Source organism: Xenopus laevis, chromosome 3S (assembly GCF_017654675.1).
Source record: "Xenopus laevis strain J_2021 chromosome 3S, Xenopus_laevis_v10.1, whole genome shotgun sequence".
Classification (NCBI taxonomy): domain Eukaryota; kingdom Metazoa; phylum Chordata; class Amphibia; order Anura; family Pipidae; genus Xenopus; species Xenopus laevis.
Window position 1 is genome coordinate 80,135,557 of NC_054376.1, and position 19,319 is coordinate 80,154,875.

At 37.6% G+C, this 19,319-nt stretch overlaps 1 protein-coding gene across 1 annotated transcript in view; it reads right to left on the bottom strand.

The window, feature by feature from the left end:
• Nucleotides 1–19,319, bottom strand: part of met.S (MET proto-oncogene, receptor tyrosine kinase S homeolog) — a 97,736-nt gene that overhangs the window by 27,069 nt on the left and 51,348 nt on the right. The window contains exons 6-11 of the mRNA XM_041588539.1: nucleotides 11,356–11,516; nucleotides 9,982–10,084; nucleotides 9,761–9,897; nucleotides 8,861–9,025; nucleotides 4,689–4,788; nucleotides 734–952 (exon numbers count right to left, since the gene is read on the bottom strand). Coding sequence (XP_041444473.1) covers nucleotides 734–952; nucleotides 4,689–4,788; nucleotides 8,861–9,025; nucleotides 9,761–9,897; nucleotides 9,982–10,084; nucleotides 11,356–11,516 — 885 coding nt within the window. The remainder of the gene's footprint in view (nucleotides 1–733; nucleotides 953–4,688; nucleotides 4,789–8,860; nucleotides 9,026–9,760; nucleotides 9,898–9,981; nucleotides 10,085–11,355; nucleotides 11,517–19,319) is intronic.

A 19,319-nucleotide genomic window follows, 5' to 3' on the forward strand; every position in this document is an offset into this window, starting at 1 on the left:
AAAAAAAAAATAGAAAAAACTTGATTGAATTCATTAATTTACAAGCTCAAAAAAAACCTTGAAAATCTTGAATTAAAAAAATGGCTTGAGTTATGCCTCGGACAACTCCCGCTGGCTTCTACATGAACTCGCAAGCTTTTAGATGCTGAAGTTTTACATTTGAGTTTTTGAAATTATAACTTGAATTTGTGAGTTATTGTGCATAAAAAAAAAACCTTAAGTATTTATCAAAGGATGAACTTTCACTTTCACCCTTTGATAAATACGCCTTTAAAAATCCCATAGAAATGAATGAAGAGAGGCGGTATTGTGGTGATTTCTAACTTCACTCTTTGATAAATATACCCATATATCTCTGCCCCGCCTTACATCTTTCACCTCACCTCGAAATATTCACCTCACCCCTTGTGCTCCTCACCTACTTCTCATCTTTTATTATATCATCACATTCACAATTTAAAATCAAAATTTTACAATCACACCCTATATGTGGAATTTGTCTCTTAATTTCAGCATTCCTTTAAGACACATCTGTCAGAAGGCCCTCGCCCATTATCTTGCCAGTGCCTGAGAATTTCTCTGTTCTATTTGCACTCATGAGCAGCATCTCTGCATGTATTCATTTTTAATGTGTAAAGTAAATTTAGATTTTTACAAAAAAAAAACCTTCATTGTAACTCTTTATTAATTGATTAAACTATAATGATAATACACTCACTATATCAATACTAACCTTAATTTCGAGGATATTCTTATTTCCCATTGGAAAAACAACAGGTTTTTCAAAAGTCTCAAAAACGGGATTATTCACATAACTTAATTCAAAGTTATTAGATATGACGCCATCTAGAATAAAAAAAACTTGAGTGGTAATTGGTGGCTCCAGATTCAACTCTTTAAGGGAGGGAGTTGAACAGCAAATTAACTCCGAAGTAGATCTGTGGATACAGGACTGCCAAAAGAGAAAGAAAACATATTGTAAGGATTATGCAAAAGGACTTTCCAAATGACTTATACAGTATATAACTCACAACAGTCCAAGTCACATTACTTAGATCTTTGTCGTGGAATATTAAGTTATTACTGCACATTTTTCCATAGGAAAGCTAACAATTACAAACTTTCTTCTAATGCCACAACTGGCAGTCTGATTATAAATAAGAGTATGTAAATAAGAGTAATATCATTAACAGATATACATTTAGCAATTCAAAAAGAAAATAAGTTTAATATATGGACTGTGATTCATAGTGGAATGAATTCATAATCATATGAGTTAGCTGCTCCTGTGACTGGGCCTCCAAAGCAGCAATATGTGCAACCAGATTTCTTCTGGGAAGCTTCCATCTTAAATTTGACTGCCTTGTTTATAACTAGTCTGCCATCACCTAGGGTCCTTGATAAATGGAGATATTTTATTGCAATAGCGTGGCTGATACAGTATATTTATAAAATACTGAAAATGATTCACAGAGAGCCTCAGTTTAATTCCACTAGATACGTTCATAAAGTCCATGTACAAAATGGAACAAGTGCAAAGTCAAAACTTGCTTTGATTTTAGTCAATTAGCAACATATGTTAGCAATAGCTAAGCACCCCCAAAGTATGCTTACTGATCGACAGTCGGTGCTGTTCCAGGTGCTATGCTGTAAATGTGATGTTTCTTAGGAGGAAACAATTGTCTTACAGAAGATATACACTTTGACCTGCTACAAGTTCATGTTTGTCTTCAGCTATCGCACAATTCACAAATGTTACTTCTTCATTTCAGATATGAAGAGTCAGGCAGAATTACAAATTGTTATATGAATATTTTCTTTCTTGGAAACAAACAGAATACTAGTTTGCAAAGATACTTTATACCTCTAAATGTAAATAAGGCTCAACAAATAAATAGTCCTGCCATGCTACTACCTACATGTTTGGCCTCTGTAGCAGCCCGAACCACCACAGTTCTTTAGCAGTGTGAATAGCTCAGTTTTTGCATATGCCTTTCGGTAGCTTCCCATATTGTTCTGATTTTCTGCATATATTGGTCTACTATTGGGTAACTGAGGTTATTGACTGATGCATGACATACGCATACCTTCCAGCATTTTGAAAATAAAAAGAGGGACAAAAATTTGCCGTGTGCAGCGTGGCGAATGTTTTTTTACCATGCCTATTTTTGTCCACTCCCCTTAATTACCATGGTCATTTTACAAAATTTGGTAAGTTATGAAAGTTAGAACATATTTCTGTGTTTTTTTTCAGTTATTATAGTTTTTCTAAGGAAGGTGAATTGCCCTTTAAGCTGTGAGTCTAACTTCTCCCAAGGGACCTGTTATCTAAATTGTTACAACTACTAATTTGCTTATCTCAAAATTGTTAAAAAGTATCGTATCTGCACCTTGTGGCTGTTCTGGGCTTTCTGCCAAAAAGCCAATTAAGTTAGAAACATTGTATCTTTTTTTTAGCTGTTCAGTGCAGAAAAAATTGGGACTTTTTCAGTACAAACCTGTGACTGCGGGTTGAGCTGTCAAAAGCAGGACTGAAAACGGGACAGTTGGGAGGTATACATACAGTATGTGCAATTCTACATATAACATTTTAAAAAAGCTAATTATTAATAGATAAATAGATTAGTTATCGCTACTTTCTTTGAATGTTTTGGTTATTTGTGTGTGACCCCTAAATTTGGATTATCATTGACAGCATAGAGAACATTGAGAATATGCAGTGCCACTGGCACACAAAAGATAGCAAGCTGCTGTAGGCCTGGATACTTTGATAGAACTAATGAACCTCTAGATTGTTATAGTAAGATCCACATACAAAATAAAGTATTTCCTTTTTTACGCTTTAGTTGTCCGTTACATCTTATTTGTGGTGTTTATGGTAGCGTGCATGTGTATGTGAGTTTGTGTTTTTAGTGAAAAAGGGGTTGTGGGATCATAAACTACGGTTCTAGTGGAATGGCTTGTCCCCCAGTTCAATATACCCAATACTGGCAATGAATACTAACTATGTCAGTAACTGGATATGAAACCATTTTTAAGACTTGTCAGTGTTTTCATTGACAAATTCAACCCCCTTTATTGCAGTGCTGCAGTAAATGTTTGTGTTCTATAACTGTTCTATAACAAAATAATATTAAATCTCTCCTTCCCTACTTTTGTGCATTGCTTATTTGCCACTTAAATGAGGGAATCATATTTCACAAACCTAAAAAACAAAAACATTGTCATTAACTGTTAAGACCAGTTAAAATGATTCAATGTTTGGCAATTTAGTTGAGCTGACCCATTGTGCTACTGCTACTACTACAGAGAAAGTTACACTCTTACTGACGGTTTATTTTGTTATCTTCTCTAATAGTATTATTGCTAAACTTGTTGCTCTTGTTAGCTGCCGAAGAGTAGTGATGCCCTTTAAATGAATCATGGTGGTAGATGCAAGTCTCTGTGAGACTACTCCGCAGAACTGGCTCACAATTACAGACCACACATTTTTCCAGGCAGGTCAGTGAGGAAGAGCCTCTCATGAAACGATAAAAATCTAATAATGCTCTTTAGAAGTGATGCAATATGACTGATCGGTGAGGGCAGGGAAATCTCATTTGTGGTGACCTTATTGTTATGTGATTTGACATGACATTTTAAGCTCCAAATTGGTTTTAGCAATTGAAGAATATGAAGGTTTTAGTTTTCAAGAAATATTGGATTGCAGAACAATGAGGAAATGCTGTAATTTAATCTGGCTACTCAATTAGAATACTGCTCACAAAGTAGCGCCTTGAGTTTTGATTGTATTATTTGTATTGTAATGGATAATGTTAATATCATGTTTATATTGCTATCGCCTTATTATTGAATAAGTTGTTGTTTTAGCTATAACCCTACAGAATATAAAAGTTTGATTTTATTTACATGCCAGTTGCCCTCTTGCTTCCAATCAATAATAGATTTTCCAGATTGCCCTTTTTAGAAAATCCTGACATTTTAAACTGGGCGGTACTATTAAACGTCCTTGTGGCTAAACAGATACCTTGTTATAGTGCTGCGGTATAGCAAAAATATGAAAACTTATTGTTACTACTTGCTCTTTACTACTTTACAAATGGCAAAGCAGAGCTTTGAAATTAACCTTTTCTGTGATTCATGGGTTGACACAACTTTCCAACCAACCCACCAGTAAAGCTGTAATCACTGGCACAGACATAGACCACTTGGCAAATGCAGAAAGCAGAGTCCAGTATGACAACTACAAATTATTGCCCCTCCCCAAAAAAGCTAATTAACTACTGCACCATACATCAGTGTGATGAACCATTAACATAATACCATTGGTTATAGGTGTTAATATAAATAAGGGGGGCCTGTAAAGTAAAGGGGGTGTGGACTACCACAAACGTGTTGGATAATGTATTATCAAAGCAGAAGAAGCTTGGTTGGAGAAAATTAGTTTTGAACCAAAAATAATAGGAGGCATTAGTTGTGGGCATATTTATAAAAAAATAAGGTTAATTATTATTCTCATGTAACTTGTACCTGGAAGAGCCTGTACTAGTTTTTAGGCTTGTGCTGGGAATAGTATTTTCAGATATGCTCCTAAATCTTCAAAATGTTCCATACTAACTGGTTTAGCAGATATTTTACTACATTGATTTACAAATTGTGCATTCTTTATAATTATATAAAAAACTCACCATGTTGTAGCTTACTTCAGGTTTAGACAAACGAATTACCATTCGAGGTGAAGCAACTGCATTTAGGTTTTTTCCGTAGGCAGTAATGGAACTTCCTCCACTGTGTAATACATAAATCATGTGACACATTTTCATATTAATATTCATCCTAAATAACATTTAAAAATAGTTATACAATATAATTACACACAAATAGCACACATTGTTAAATATTGTATGTTTTTGTCTTCCTTTAGAGAACCTTTTCATATCCTTAGCTAACAATGATTGAGGGGAACCTGCCAGAGACATCATTTAATGCTTAACATGCTATGTGGAGCAGGGCGACTTCTAAAAGGGTTGCAGACTGCAAGGATTTGCCTACATAAACACAGTGGCTAATGCTGGTGAAAATTCGCCAGCATGACGTCATTTCGGGACTTCACCGATTTACTAACGGGCGCTTTCGTAAATTCTCTAGCAAAGGAGACCTTTGCACTCTAATGGCAGACGAATTTTCGCTCTGGCGAATGGACGTAACTACGCAAACTAAGATGTGGATTTTAATGAATGTTACCTCTTGCACCAGACTTGCCTTCGCCACCTCAGACCAGGCGAAGTGCAATAGATAGGAGTTCCTCAAAAAAAATTTAAATATCCCAAAAAAAACGGTGGCGACTTTTCAGTTTTTCAGGGTGATAGGCTGCAAAAGATCGTAATTTTTTTTAGGGTACCCGGCTTCCTCCCCTACATTTCTTAACATATGGCACATAAACTATACACTGGGCTCATGTGTAGGGCAATATAACAACTCTATTTTCTTTTATTAAGGTTCCCTGGGCTTGTGTAGTGTAATGTATTTGCTGCAACATATAAGTCCATTGAAATTTAACTTCCCGCCGTATGCAAATTAGCCAGCGCTAGCGCAACTTCACTTTGCTTGCCAAATTAACACTAGTGAAACTTCGCCAGCGTTCGGCGCCCTGGACGCAACTTTGCATTTTAGTGCATTACCATTGTCCTGGCGAATTTTTGCCTGGCGAAGTGTGGCGATGTAAGTGAAGCCGTCGCTAGTGAATTTCCGCTATTATTCTATTCTCTTTATTTTTAAAACTACGCATGCCAGTAGGAACGGTCTTGAAATGCAATATGAACTACACCCTAGCAAAAAATAAATACTGCTACTATTAACATTATTGAAGATGACCTCAGCTGAGGCAAGTACTGAGCGCACAATTAACTTTTTGAGGAGAAGAGAAGATAAATGGAAAATAAACTGATATAACATTTGATTTTAAAGGCAAATTAAGCCTTAAACAGAGTTTACATTATAAGATACATGCATCAAATTGCAGATAAGAATATTCATAAACTACTCCACCTCTCCAACACCAAAGTGCCTATAAATGTGGCTGAAGCATGGAACACATGAAGCATGCGCAGCAGCGTAATGCCTTTCTTGCACATGCCACAAATAGAAATGAGGGAGGGCGTTCTATAAGGGAGTGCAGTAAGCCTTAATTATTAAAGGGGCAGCAAACCCCTTATTCAACATACATTAACCAGGGTTTGTGCTAAACATAATTTTGCCTATTATTTGAACCATGACTAATTAAAGTTTTTATCTTAAGCTAAACAGGGCAAGCAGGGAAACGTATGCATTTCCATATTTGGTCCTGGCACGGTAGATAATTAGACCCCCCTGCATAATGGTTCCTTGCAAAACAGTCACAACAAAGGGGAATGGATGGTGGTTGTACACTTGTAATTGTATTATTTTCCCAAGGTCCAAAGCTGTAGTAGCTTCAATTTCCCTATTTGCCATGTTTAGCTCTACCTCTGAGTCTTGCAGGCGGGCGCTGGTTGGGGATATAATATTTGATTGATAACACTATATGGTTCAATATGTGGTTGAGGAAGGCTCAAAAACACTGTGCTTCATTCAGCATATAACATGCATTTTTTATTTAAATTGTTTGCACTAGAAAAGTATTTTGCACCTTGGATATTGTTTATTGGGTTACTTTTTAAAGGAAATCACAAACAAAGCCAAACAATATCTTTGTTCAAAGCCAATCAATAAGCAATAATGTTCTGAAATGCTCATGTCTACATCTGTGCAAGATATGTTAGCAAAATATTACTTAGTTCTTCCTGACAATTTCTTCAGTCTTAAGTTTTCTAGATAGTTTATTTTCATACCCAAGACTACCATCAGTCTGCTTTCTTAGCCCAAGCAAGGGATCTGGCTGTTAGACATGTCAATTTCTGTAACGGTTGTCTTAACTCTCCCAATTCTCCCAGCAATCTCAGAAAAGTTAACTGAACTGTTGTTGCCAAAGTGAAATCACTCTAGGAATAATTATTATTATGTCTAGTTTCAATGATAGCTTCACTGTTTTCTGGCAGCATGATGAATTGCTATGGTATCTGCAGAAGAATGAATTAAAATTACAGAAACGTACTGTTATTGCAATTTCAATTCTAATGAAAAGCAATGAAGTAATAAAATTGTGAGAAACCTTAACCTGTGAATTGAATACTTTTATTGCAATAATTATAATTTTGCCAAAGGCCCTTATGTATTTAATATTACACTAGTCAGAATGTATTTCAATACGGGGCAGATTTACTAAGCTCGAGTGAATAGTTCGAATCAAAAAATATTCTAATTTCGACCATCGAATTGGTCAAATTCGATCGAATCGAATGATTCGAACGATTCGAAGTAAAAATCGATAATTAATTACCATTCGATAATTAATCTTTAAAAAAAACTTCGACTTCATACTTCACCAAATTAAAGCTACTGAAGTCCAATGTTAGCATATGGGGACCTTCCACAGCACTTTTCTAAGTTTTTAAATCCTTCGATCGGTCGCTTAAAATCGTTCGATTTAACGATTTTTATTTGATCGTTCGATCGAAGCTTTTGCGCTATTCGAATTCGAAGGATTTTACTTTGAGGGTCGAATTCGAGGGGTTTTTAACCCTCGAAATTCGACCCTTGATAAATCATTCCCATTTCTTGTTCCTACTTGTTGTGTGTAGATGAAGTCGCGCACACCCTTAGCCCTTCCTCCACTGCGTAGCCTGGTGCCTTGTGTAGGAGGATACGGCAGCCTCCAATATTGAGGTACAAGTAGAAAACACAGGCAATCAAGGCAAAGAAATAGCAGGGTACCCCCTTGCTGTTTATTAATGCGAATGTGCAATGTTTCGGGGCACCCTGCTATTTCTTTGCCTTGAGTGTCTGTGTTTTCTACCTGTTCCTACTTGCTGTCAGCATTCAATATTTTCTAAAGAATTTTATTTTATACAAAGTATATATGCTTACAATAACATCAATAAGGTAAACTGTTAAATAAAGTATGTAGTGGAATGTACAGGCAAAGATGTATATTAAGGGTAAATGATTAGGTTCTGACATCATAGAAAATAAAGTATGTGTCAGGGCAATGTTTCATCTGTTTAACACAGTGGGTGACTTCCAGAGGACATAAAACACTAACAGGGGAATGTAATAAAAGTCGCAAAGAGCAAAACAATTCGCACCAATAAGACTAAAAATCCACATCTCGCAATGTAATATTGTTCCTTAAACTGTTATTGCATTGCGAATTTCAATTGCGCATTGCGAATTTTAAGTGCGCACTCATAAGAAGTGCTTGAAGGTGTATTACATTGACTGCGCATTGGCGCAAACTATAAAATTCGCAAACGGTCTTTCACTGTCGGAAGTGGTCGCTAAACAGTTTCCGGGCTCGCAAAAGCTATATTAAATTCGCACAAAGCAAAATTTGTTCGCGCAAAGGCATAACTTTTCGCATTGCGAATAGTTTTTCCATTAGCGATTTTTATTACATTCCCCCGTAAAGGGACAATGGTTCCCTATGAATGAAGCCATGCCCCATCAAAATACCAGCCACAAGACAAGCAATTAGTAACTTAGCAAACAACCAATGCATTAGCCTTCTGATTATCTGTAATCATTTACAACCGCTTGTCTGCAGCCCACCCATTGCCCTCTTCTAAATTTCCCAAAAGTAATTTTTACTCTAGTTAAAGCCCTTGCACTAAATAAGGGGCCACTGTTGGCTGTGCAGCGCTGCTATACCTCGGAGAGTTCCCCTGATATAGAAATATACCAGTGTGAAATATTTGTACCATGTACTGAGCATGCTGGAGCTTACCTAAGAAAAGATTTCACTGGCTTGATTGTAGAAACACTAGGATCCTCCATGTAAGTAAACCTGTTGCTTGATTCCCGATCAGCATTGTCAATCTTCAGTGTAACCGGATAGGTTCCTGTGGTACTTTGCCCAGGTGTATAACACTCTATAGCTGCACTGGAGAAACTGAAACAAGCACATTGTATATGTTATTTTTATATATATATATATATATATATATATATATATAAATGCACAAAAAAGATCCACACTCACAGGTCTTATGAAAATTTTAGAACATTTATTACACGAGTCTAACGTTTCGGCCTCCTCCGAGGCCTTTTTCACTTTGAAAAAGGCCTCGGAGGAGGCCGAAACGTTAGACTCGTGTAATAAATGTTCTAAAATTTTCATAAGACCTGTGAGTGCGGATCTTTTTTGTGCATTTACAGATCGGAACTGTTGATACTGCACCCAGGCGTTTGAAACTATGTATCGAGAGTGCTGGCTTCATGGAGGACTATATATATATATATATATATATATATATATATATATATATAAGTCCAGAGAAAGCACTCACGGCATTGACCATCAGATATATTTCAAAGTATGTTTATTCGTGCATGGTGCATCAACGCGTTTTGGCTCACATAGATCCGTCGTCAGGCTGACGTCGGCTCTATGTGAGCCGAAACGCGTTGACGCACCATGCACGAATAAACATACTTTGAAATATATCTGTATAGTATAGTAGTTAAGTAGTATACTTAACATATGATATTCCAGATAACCACATAAGCGTCATGGATAATAGGTCCTATACCCATATATATATATACAGTTTGAAAGTCTTCAAATTCATTTTTTTAATATGAAAATCAAATAAAACATTTTCAAAATAAATAAATTCATTTTTACCTCTTAATTTTACACATTTCTTTGCCAATATAAACTTTACGATCTTTCCCAGTGTCCAAATAGTGCCCCTTTATGGTAAGCAATGTTCTTCCTGCTCTTGGGCCATAAGATGGCATGATGCTTGTTATGATGGGATTCTAAGGAGAAAAAAAAAGCACATAGTGATTTTTGCATAAGAATTAAGTGTAGAGGCAGATTTTCAATATACCTTTGAAACTTACCACATAGGAGAAAGTTGTGAAGTTAACCACCTGCTTTCCATTGGAGACACTGCTGCTTATGTTAAACACACTGCTGGCTGAGGAGTCAGTTCTACACACCAACCTTTAGAGATGGAGCAAAGCATGGTTATCTGAGGGACAGGGGGGGAGAGTTGCTGTTATTTGTTTCTTTATAGCTTGTTTTAAAATTATTGAAAGCAAAATAATTCATAAAAAAACACAAAAAGTAACCAATCATGAAAACCTTATTAAAACACCACTGTCTGCATCATACTAAAGCTTAATTTAAAATGAACTACTCTTTAAGACAAATAACTCTCCAGGGCCAACGTTAACATTTGTTTTAGCTTGTTCATTAAATAAATGCATAAAGGACAGTATAGGTAGATGTAAGTATGTGAGATAATACATGGGTAACTGGTACAGAGTATACAGCTTATGGTATATAAGCTAAAAAGAGGTGGCCTAATTTAGCTAAGGAAAAATCGTGCTCATGCCAGTGCTTTGATAAGCAGGGACTTCCTACTTTCTCTCATTAAGGGGGTTATTTATCAAAGGTCGAATTTCGAAGTTATGTGAATCTTTAACTCTAATAAATCTGAATGCACTCACAACTCGAATGGGAGGTTATTTATGAAAAAAACGCAAATGTCTAAAATTCTTTTGAATGGGAATGGCACAAATTTTTTTTTTCATTTTCGAATTGAATACGAACGCAATTTTAATCTCGTTTTACGCTGAAAAAAACTTGAATGTCAGGAAGGCTATTGACTTCTACATGAGTTTGGCAGGTTTTAGGTGGCACAGTATTGAATTAGAACTGTTTCCATGGTCGAGGGATGATAAACCTCAAATTCACATTCAAGTTGGTGGAAGTTGGTGGTTTTAAATTCGAAATTGTGATTTTTGACCCTTAAAAAATTCTAATTTACCATTCGAACCTTAATAAATCTGCCCCTAAATGTCATGTGCATTTACTGCTTGTTCATTCATCTATTGTCTGTATCGTTTACTCCCATTGCAAATCCACATGGCAATGTTATTTCCTTATGAATAAATGATCATTTCCAAACTAACATTGTAATGTGCCGAATAACATGATAAAAGTTTAAATAACACATCACACAAAGCTGAGGTCTGTAACCTGCTCATGTGAATATTATGAAACTGCCAACATTCCTTTACTGGACTGAAGGAATTTAGTAGTAATCCTTCCAGTATCTCTGTGGTTCTACACTGCACCTTAGGGCATGGGCTGTGGAGTCTGTTTTGGACATTAAATTGTGTTTTAACATGACTGATTATAATTTATTCTTTTTCCCCCTCTATAAAAAAAAACACAGAAATGAAACTATGAAAGTCAATAAATCTTACTTGTTTTGGTTACTGAATTTCCCTTCTATCTTGCAACGCTTTTTGCCAATTACTACCACAGTGTTTTTCAAATCAAAATTATTATTTTTGCTCAGGACGAAATCCGATCCACATATGGTTAACTGTGTGCCACCCTCTAATGGAGCTGAGGAGGGGAAAACCTAAAATAAAGCAAAATAACAGTTATTATATTTTTATATATCATTAAGTATACATTAATTGCTGTAATATTGTTGGTTACCTGCCTTAAAGAACGGATGTGACAAGGTAATGAAAATAATTTATTTTAAAAAACAGGTAAGGTATTAAAAAGCTTTATGTTTGTCCACAAGTAACCCATAACCAATGAGATGTATATTTTCAAACAGCGGACAAGCAAATGCTACATACCGGTTGCTATGGGTTAACAGGCAAGTAACTAATTTAAAACCATCATTACAAGACCCCCCAAATAGGGTCGGACTGGGCTCGTGAGACACTGGGAAAAAACCCTGGTGGGCCCCAGCTTTCTTGGACTCCACTCTCTGGCTGCGAGCCACTTGTTAAGCCATTGGAAAGAGGTAAAGGGTTGGCAGAGCAGCACGGGCAGAGGGAAGACAGAGTCCTAGACTGAAACTTTCCAGTACACGTTCATTATATATTTCCAGCCATTTTAAAGTTATTTGTAACTGTAATGGCAATTGAAAGTGATATTTGTCTGTCTGTTTAGTGCCCTGCAGGCTCCTAATCCTGAAAAAATGCAGCAAGCCAGCTCATTAAAGCTGATTAACACTCCCGGAGGAGAACTGACTCCTGTATAAAGACAAAAAAATAAATAAATATATATATATATATATATAATATATATATATATATATATATATACACAACGTGACGTTTCGGTCCCATCAGGGACCTTTCTGAGAGAAAGGTCCCTGATGGGACCGAAATGTCACGTTGGCTGTACATGCACCTTTTAATACAGTTGTCTTGAATAAGAAAACCCGTTGTTGCTGGTCTGATTCATTGCATATGGAATGACTTTACCTTGCACCCGGGGATACACACAAAGAAGCGGTGTGCTGCCCTACTGAAAGAAAGATTATATTGAAAAGTTGCTCAGAATTTTCTTTTATTAAGAACAAAAAAAATTTGGGTGGAGGGCCCTTTTAAAGCTAATCAAAGACTACAGAACCCACATAATACTAATGGTAGTTTTGAAATATTTAATTTAATGGATACCTTAATTAGCCCATGTAATGAGATAAAAATGAGAAGATGAAAACAGTAAGAGTATTTGTTTATAGCATCTATTTAATTGGCTGCGGCATTAAAGTAGCCCAGCTGTAACCAATATCATACAATGAAATTACTTTTGCTTTTTATGATGAACTATTGTTTACCTCCTGTTCTTTCTTTAATACAAGTACATAAATACCCCCAAACAGTTATATGATAATTATGAAAGGAAGGAATTTCTATATAATGCAAATTGTGCTAAAATTATAACAATGGTGGGAATATGAATCTTGTAAAGCAGTGCCAATAGAAACCATTACATTGCAAAGAGGGGACATTTTTGTTGCTCTTAAACAATTGAATTTAAGTCAAATAAACAAGAAGCACAAAGAAAAAAACCTCAATAACACCTTCAAGAGAGCTACTCATGTTTGTTAATGATGTATTATTATTTGAAACCATAGTTGAAAGGAACTAACTAGCTTGTGCTCACAATACAGTCTTGCAGACGGAAATATCCCTAAGGTATTTAATGCACAATACAGCACTGACTTTGGCTCACAGTCAGAAAGCATCAACTAAAGATGCCCCCTCTGATATCAATCAGACTGCTGTGTACTGGATAGTGAGTAAAGGTCCAGCACTGCTTATAAAGTAAGATGATCAATAGTCACCCCTCCCAGTTTTCCCTACCCCTAAGGTAATGGGTTAAAACATTTATGAATGTTGGAAGAAATATACATTATGATTTTAAATTTTAAGCCACAATGACATGGACAGGTTGCTCAATAATAGCAGGACTCTTCTTTTTGTCTGTATTGTAGAAGTGATAACTATATTGACTAACAATAAAAATATATTGCAAGCTTTCGGAGCACTAAGGCCCCTTCGTTATTTTTTGCTACTGACTAACACGGTAACACAGTTTTTGTTTTGTGAATAACATCTGGAGCAGTTGCCTATGGCTAATAGACAGGTTTCCGAATATAGGAATGAAGTGTGTTAATTGTAAATCTTCCCACAAACCACACAAGATTTTTATAGAATACTCTTGCTGATGTGCATCACACAAGCCCTGAAATGTTCTTCTTTTCTGTGAGTCATGACATGATTTATGAGAGGAGGAATTGGTGCACAGCAGCTAGAAAGAAGATTTAGTGGTGTAAAGGTTATAGTTCAGTAATGTCAGGAGAAGACCTGGAACTCCTTGCTTTAATCCATTTCTAAGTGAGTTTTAGATCACTCATCCCTAATTGGTTGATATGGTTATAAAGCTGATGCTCCGCCGCCTCTGAGGGTCCCTGTTACAGTCTCCCTTAAACTGCTATAATGGCAAATAGCATCATTTAAAGGGATTTCTATGCAGACATCTGCCGTTTTAACATAACTGTAGTACCCTGGGCCAGTTAAATGAGTGTGACACACTTCTAATGTGTAAATACTAAGGCAGACTTGTCACATTTCTATTCTGCTAAATGAATAGTGGCCTAGAGTGATATGCTTAATTCATTTTGAAAATGAGATGCCTTGTGTAGTGCTTTTATTTAAAGCAAAAATATACCATAGTCATTATCTTCCGTTTACTTCTCCTGACCCGAAATGTTGAACTGTTTAAAATAATTTGATGCAATAAAATACACGTTTGTTCATATCTACGGTGTGCTGCTGATATCTGCTCTGACTGGATAATTTGGCCCTGTAACAGGCGTGGGTCCTTCAGTACAGCACCTGGTACCGCAAAGGTATGTGTCCAAGGCCTTATGTTCTCCACCTCAGTTTCTACTTCTCCTGACCAGACATTTAAAATGAATATAAAAAGGCACAAGTGCAAAACAATTCATGATGATCAGGGTCAGTATATCATACTCCTGGGAACGCTGTACGATGTCCCCTACACCATTGTTTCCACTTATGCTCCCAATGACTCTCCCCTTTCCTTCTTTGAACGCATTTTGACTAAATTGTCCAATCTCCCGAAAGCGAGAATTGTGTGGGCAGGAGACTTTAATCTCTCTTTTAACCACTCCTTGGATAGGACCTCTCAGAACGCCTCTATGAAACACAAAAGGATTACTAAACAGATTGAGAGTCTCTTGCACACACATGGCTTGACGGACTCTTGGAGAGAGGCCAATGATACCAACAGAGGGTATACGCACTATTCGCATGTACACCATAGCTACTCCAGGATAGACTATATTTTAATTAAAAGCCAAGATGCCTCTAGGATTCTGCACTCCAAGATAATTCATTGTGCCTGGTCAGATCATGACCTTATGATGACGATGCTGGACCTACAGACCTCCTCTCCTATACGTCCAAGCTGGAGATTGAATGAGAGCTTATTAGCTGATCCTGATTGCATTGATTTCATAACACAGGAATTGAAGCATTTTATGACAGAGAACTCGATCCCCGAATCATCTCCAGCTTGGGTGTGGGTCGCGCATAAGGCGTATATCAGAGGTTGTCTGATCCGGTATGCAGCTAAGAAAAAACGTGAGCGCCTCCAAACACTGACCCTCCTTGAAAAGGACCTAGAGGTCCTAGAAAATTCGAATAGGTCCCGCCCACGCCCCGCAACCAGAAGGCTTATAGAAGAAACTAAGCAGAAGATTAAAGCTTGCCAAATTTATTCGGCTGAACACTCCATTCGCAAGACTAACCATAAATTTTATCTTTATGCTAACAAACCCGATAGAATGCTGGCTAATCTATTAAAGGCCCATAATAAACGAAACTCTATCCATAAAATTAAACATCCCGAGGGTCGCATCACTTCTGACCCAGATGCGATTGCCTCCGTCTTTCAGAACTATTACCAACGCTTATATGACTCTCCACGCCAATTAGATAGTAAGACTTTGCAAATGTATCTAGAGAAACATGCCCCATCACCTCTGACAAGAGAGATGACATCTGCACTGGAGGAGGATATTAGTTATCAGGAAATAGAATACACGGTTAAACACCTTAAATCGAATAAAGCTCCAGGCCCTGATGGTTTCTCGTCCCTCTACTATAAAAAATTCCAGACCCAATTAATCCCTCACTTGCATAAACTTTTCCAGCACATTACCCAGGGCCAACCCTTACCCCCTGAAATGAATGAAGCTAGGGTAACAGTGATCCCAAAACCGAATAAGGACCATCTCTCCCCGAAAAATTATAGGCCGATTTCACTCTTGAATTTGGATATTAAGATACTGGCGACCATACTTGCACAACGCTTGAACAAAATTTTGAACTCCATCATTCATAAAGATCAGATAGGCTTTATCCCCTCCCGTCAAGCCCCAGATAACATACGGAAGATCCTTAATCTCATAGCTCATGCCAACAAATTTAAAACTCCCCTTTGCCTGCTGGCTCTCGATATAGAAAAGGCATTTGATACTTTAAATTGGCAATATCTCTTTACGCTATTAGAAAACATGGGAATCGGCCGCAACTTTTTGAACACTCTTAGGACTTACTACCATGACCCAAAAGCGCATCTGAATCTCCCCACCACTTCACTGCAAAGTCCCATCACAATTAAACGAGGTACCAGACAGGGGTGCCCACTTTCCCCAGCATTGTTTGCCTTGGCAATGGAGCCGCTAGCAAGAGACATTAGACAACAGATGACTATTCAAGGCCTCAAAATTGGGGACCGTGAATATAAGATTTCGATGTTTGCTGATGACCTACTGATACACGTGGTGAACCCCCTAACTTCCCTACCCAACCTGCTAAACTCTCTCTCGCATTTTGCTAAAGTTTCTGGATTGAATATAAACCCTGATAAGTCTGAGATGCTGCCCTGCAATCTGCCGAACCATACGGTTAAATTATTGGAATTGAATTTTGGTTTTAAAATACAACCAGAATGTTTGCAATACTTGGGAGTTAAAATTACTAAATCCCTCCTTAGCCTTTATAAAGCCAACTTCCAGCCTATGCTCAAGACTTTGGCACAGGACTTACAAAAATGGGACAAACACAAGATTTCCTGGGTTGGCAGGATTCACTGCATTAAGATGGTACTTCTCCCCAAAATTCTCTATTTGTTTAGAACGTTACCAATTAAAGTACCTTTACAGGATTTATACATGCTGCAATCTAGGGTGAATGCTTTTATATGGCAGAATAAGCATCCAAGGATATCCAAACACACTATGTGCCTACACAAAGCCAATGGAGGCCTATCGGTACCGCATCTTGTTAAGTATTACTGGGCAGCCCGTCTCGCACAGTTAGCTCCACCTCATGCGGGACCCCTTGCACCACTTTGGGTTCAGATGGAGGACGATTTACTCTACCCATATCTCTTGCAACAACTGATCTGGTTACCAAAGATTCCGTACCATATTATTTCCAATGCTTCTCCACTATCTATAGACATGCTACGTTTATGGACGGCCTCGAGGAAGAGATTTGGCTTGATGTCTTCCCCTTCTCCTTTAACGCCCTTGGCAAATAACCCAGATTTTCCTATAGGGCTTTCGAGGCGAGCGATGGCTTGGTGGACCGCGAAGGGACTTTCCACGCTTCAATCGCTGACCAGATATGGGAAGCCTCTATCGTCCCAACAACTACGGGACCTTCACGACCCTCCCATGCAGGAGGCCATTCGGACGACGCAATTAGCCCACTTTGCGCAACAACAGATCCGACTTGCTGCTGACGGCTGCTTAAAGTCTACAGCCTTGGAGACCATTTGCAAGCAGCATCCGCTCCAACCTGGCGTCCTCAGCACGCTGTACAAACTCTTAAACCAACCCCCGCAGAATTCTCAGAAACTGGGATATATGCTGAAATGGGAGGCAGACCTGAATACCACACTGTCGACCCAACAATGGGCCCATTGTAGTCTTACAACGCACAAAGGGAGTACCTGTGTGGCTATAAGGGAGACCTCTATTAAATTACTCCACAGGACCTATCTAGTCCCCGCACGATTGCATAAGCTCTATCCCTCGTGCAATCCACAATGCTTTCGAGGCTGTCCGGACCCAGGAACGTTATTGCATATATGGTGGTCTTGCCCAGTTGTTTCGCAATTCTGGGAAGCTGTTCTTCATCTCTTGTCCAGAGTCCTCCATACTACTTTTCCAAAGGATCCTATGGTACTTTTACTGGGCAGGAAGCCGCACAATCATACCAATTCGGCCCACAGGCTGAGTCAACATATTTTGATGGCAGCAAGACTTATCATAGCAGCTAACTGGAAAAAACCAGGACTACCTTTGGGTTCTCTTAAGGCTAAGATAATTTGCATAGCCACTAATGAGAAACTTACTTATACCTTGATGAATGATATGGCGGCCTTCGACAAAATATGGCTTCCTTGGCTGGCCCATGAAAACGACCCTCAGCTTTTTCAAGCCCTGCACTCATGATACGAACCACACTGACTGGCTTTAGTTGACTCTCACGTTTAGTTCCCCCCCAATTGTGCCAGTACAGATACCCCACCGCCTTACAACTATATTGTTTCTCATTTTTTCTGCAAATGATATGTCTTTCCCCCCGTATCTCTGATCTTCCTTCCCCCCTTTTTTTTTTTTTTTTTTTTTTTTTTTTTTCCTTCTCCTCTCCTTCTTCTTTTCTTTTCTCTCCTCCTTTCTTCTCTCTGTCTTGAATAATGGTTATTATCAGTTGTATTGTGTATGACGATTACTGACGGGATTCCGTGTGCCACGGATACCCTGCTCTTGGCTTAACTGAACTCAATAAAACTTGTCAGTTTAAAAAAAAAAAAAGGCACAAGTGCTGTGGGAAGGGATATTCCAGAGGCAGGTGAGCAAGCACTTTGACACACTCATATGGTGCGCCATTCATGGGCTAATCTTTGTGCCTCTAGACCATATGCAAAGCTTTAAGTTTGATAACACACAGTGAGCTATTTCTTATAACTATTTACTATTTATACTTATTTCTATATAAGTAATAAAAATATAATGCAATGTTGCCCTGAACTGGTAAAACGGCCATATTTGCTTCAGAAACACTACTATTGTTTATATAAATAAGCTGCTGTGTAGCAATGGGGGCAGCCATTCAAAGGAGAAAAGGCTCAGGTTACACAGCAGATAGCAGATAAGCTCTGTAGAACATAATGGTGTTATCTGTTATCCATTATTTAACCTGTGCCATATAGTCTGTTTTCAATTTATTCCATTGCTACACAGCAGCTTGTTTATATGAACAATGGTAGTGTTTCTGAAGCAAACAGATCAGATTCACCAGTGCAGGGCAACATGACATGATATTTTAAAGAACATAAAAACAATACTTACAGAAACAATAAAATACAACTGCAATCTAACTTAGCAATATTGAGAAATAACAGAAAAAATAAATGACATGCTTTAACATGCACCATGGAAATACATATATATATATAATTAAAATAATTTGCATAATAATACATTTGCATAATAATAATTTTATATGAATTCCTTCTTTAGCAGAAGTATGAGTAACTGAATTTTGCACTTTTTATTTTCCCGTGTGTTGCAAGAGTGATAAATCATTGCATGTGTAGGCAATTCCAAACCTTTTTTTTCTTAAGGACACAAGGCAACAGTGTTCCAAGCACTAAAACAAATAGATCTAACAGCTTTGGTATGCCTACTACAAACCTTTCTTATTTTTATCTACAAGAATGCCCACAGACCCTAGCTCCATAGGGTTTATCATCAGACGTGTTCAGCTGTATAAGGACCAGATGACCAAAAATGTACTCTCATTTGTACATA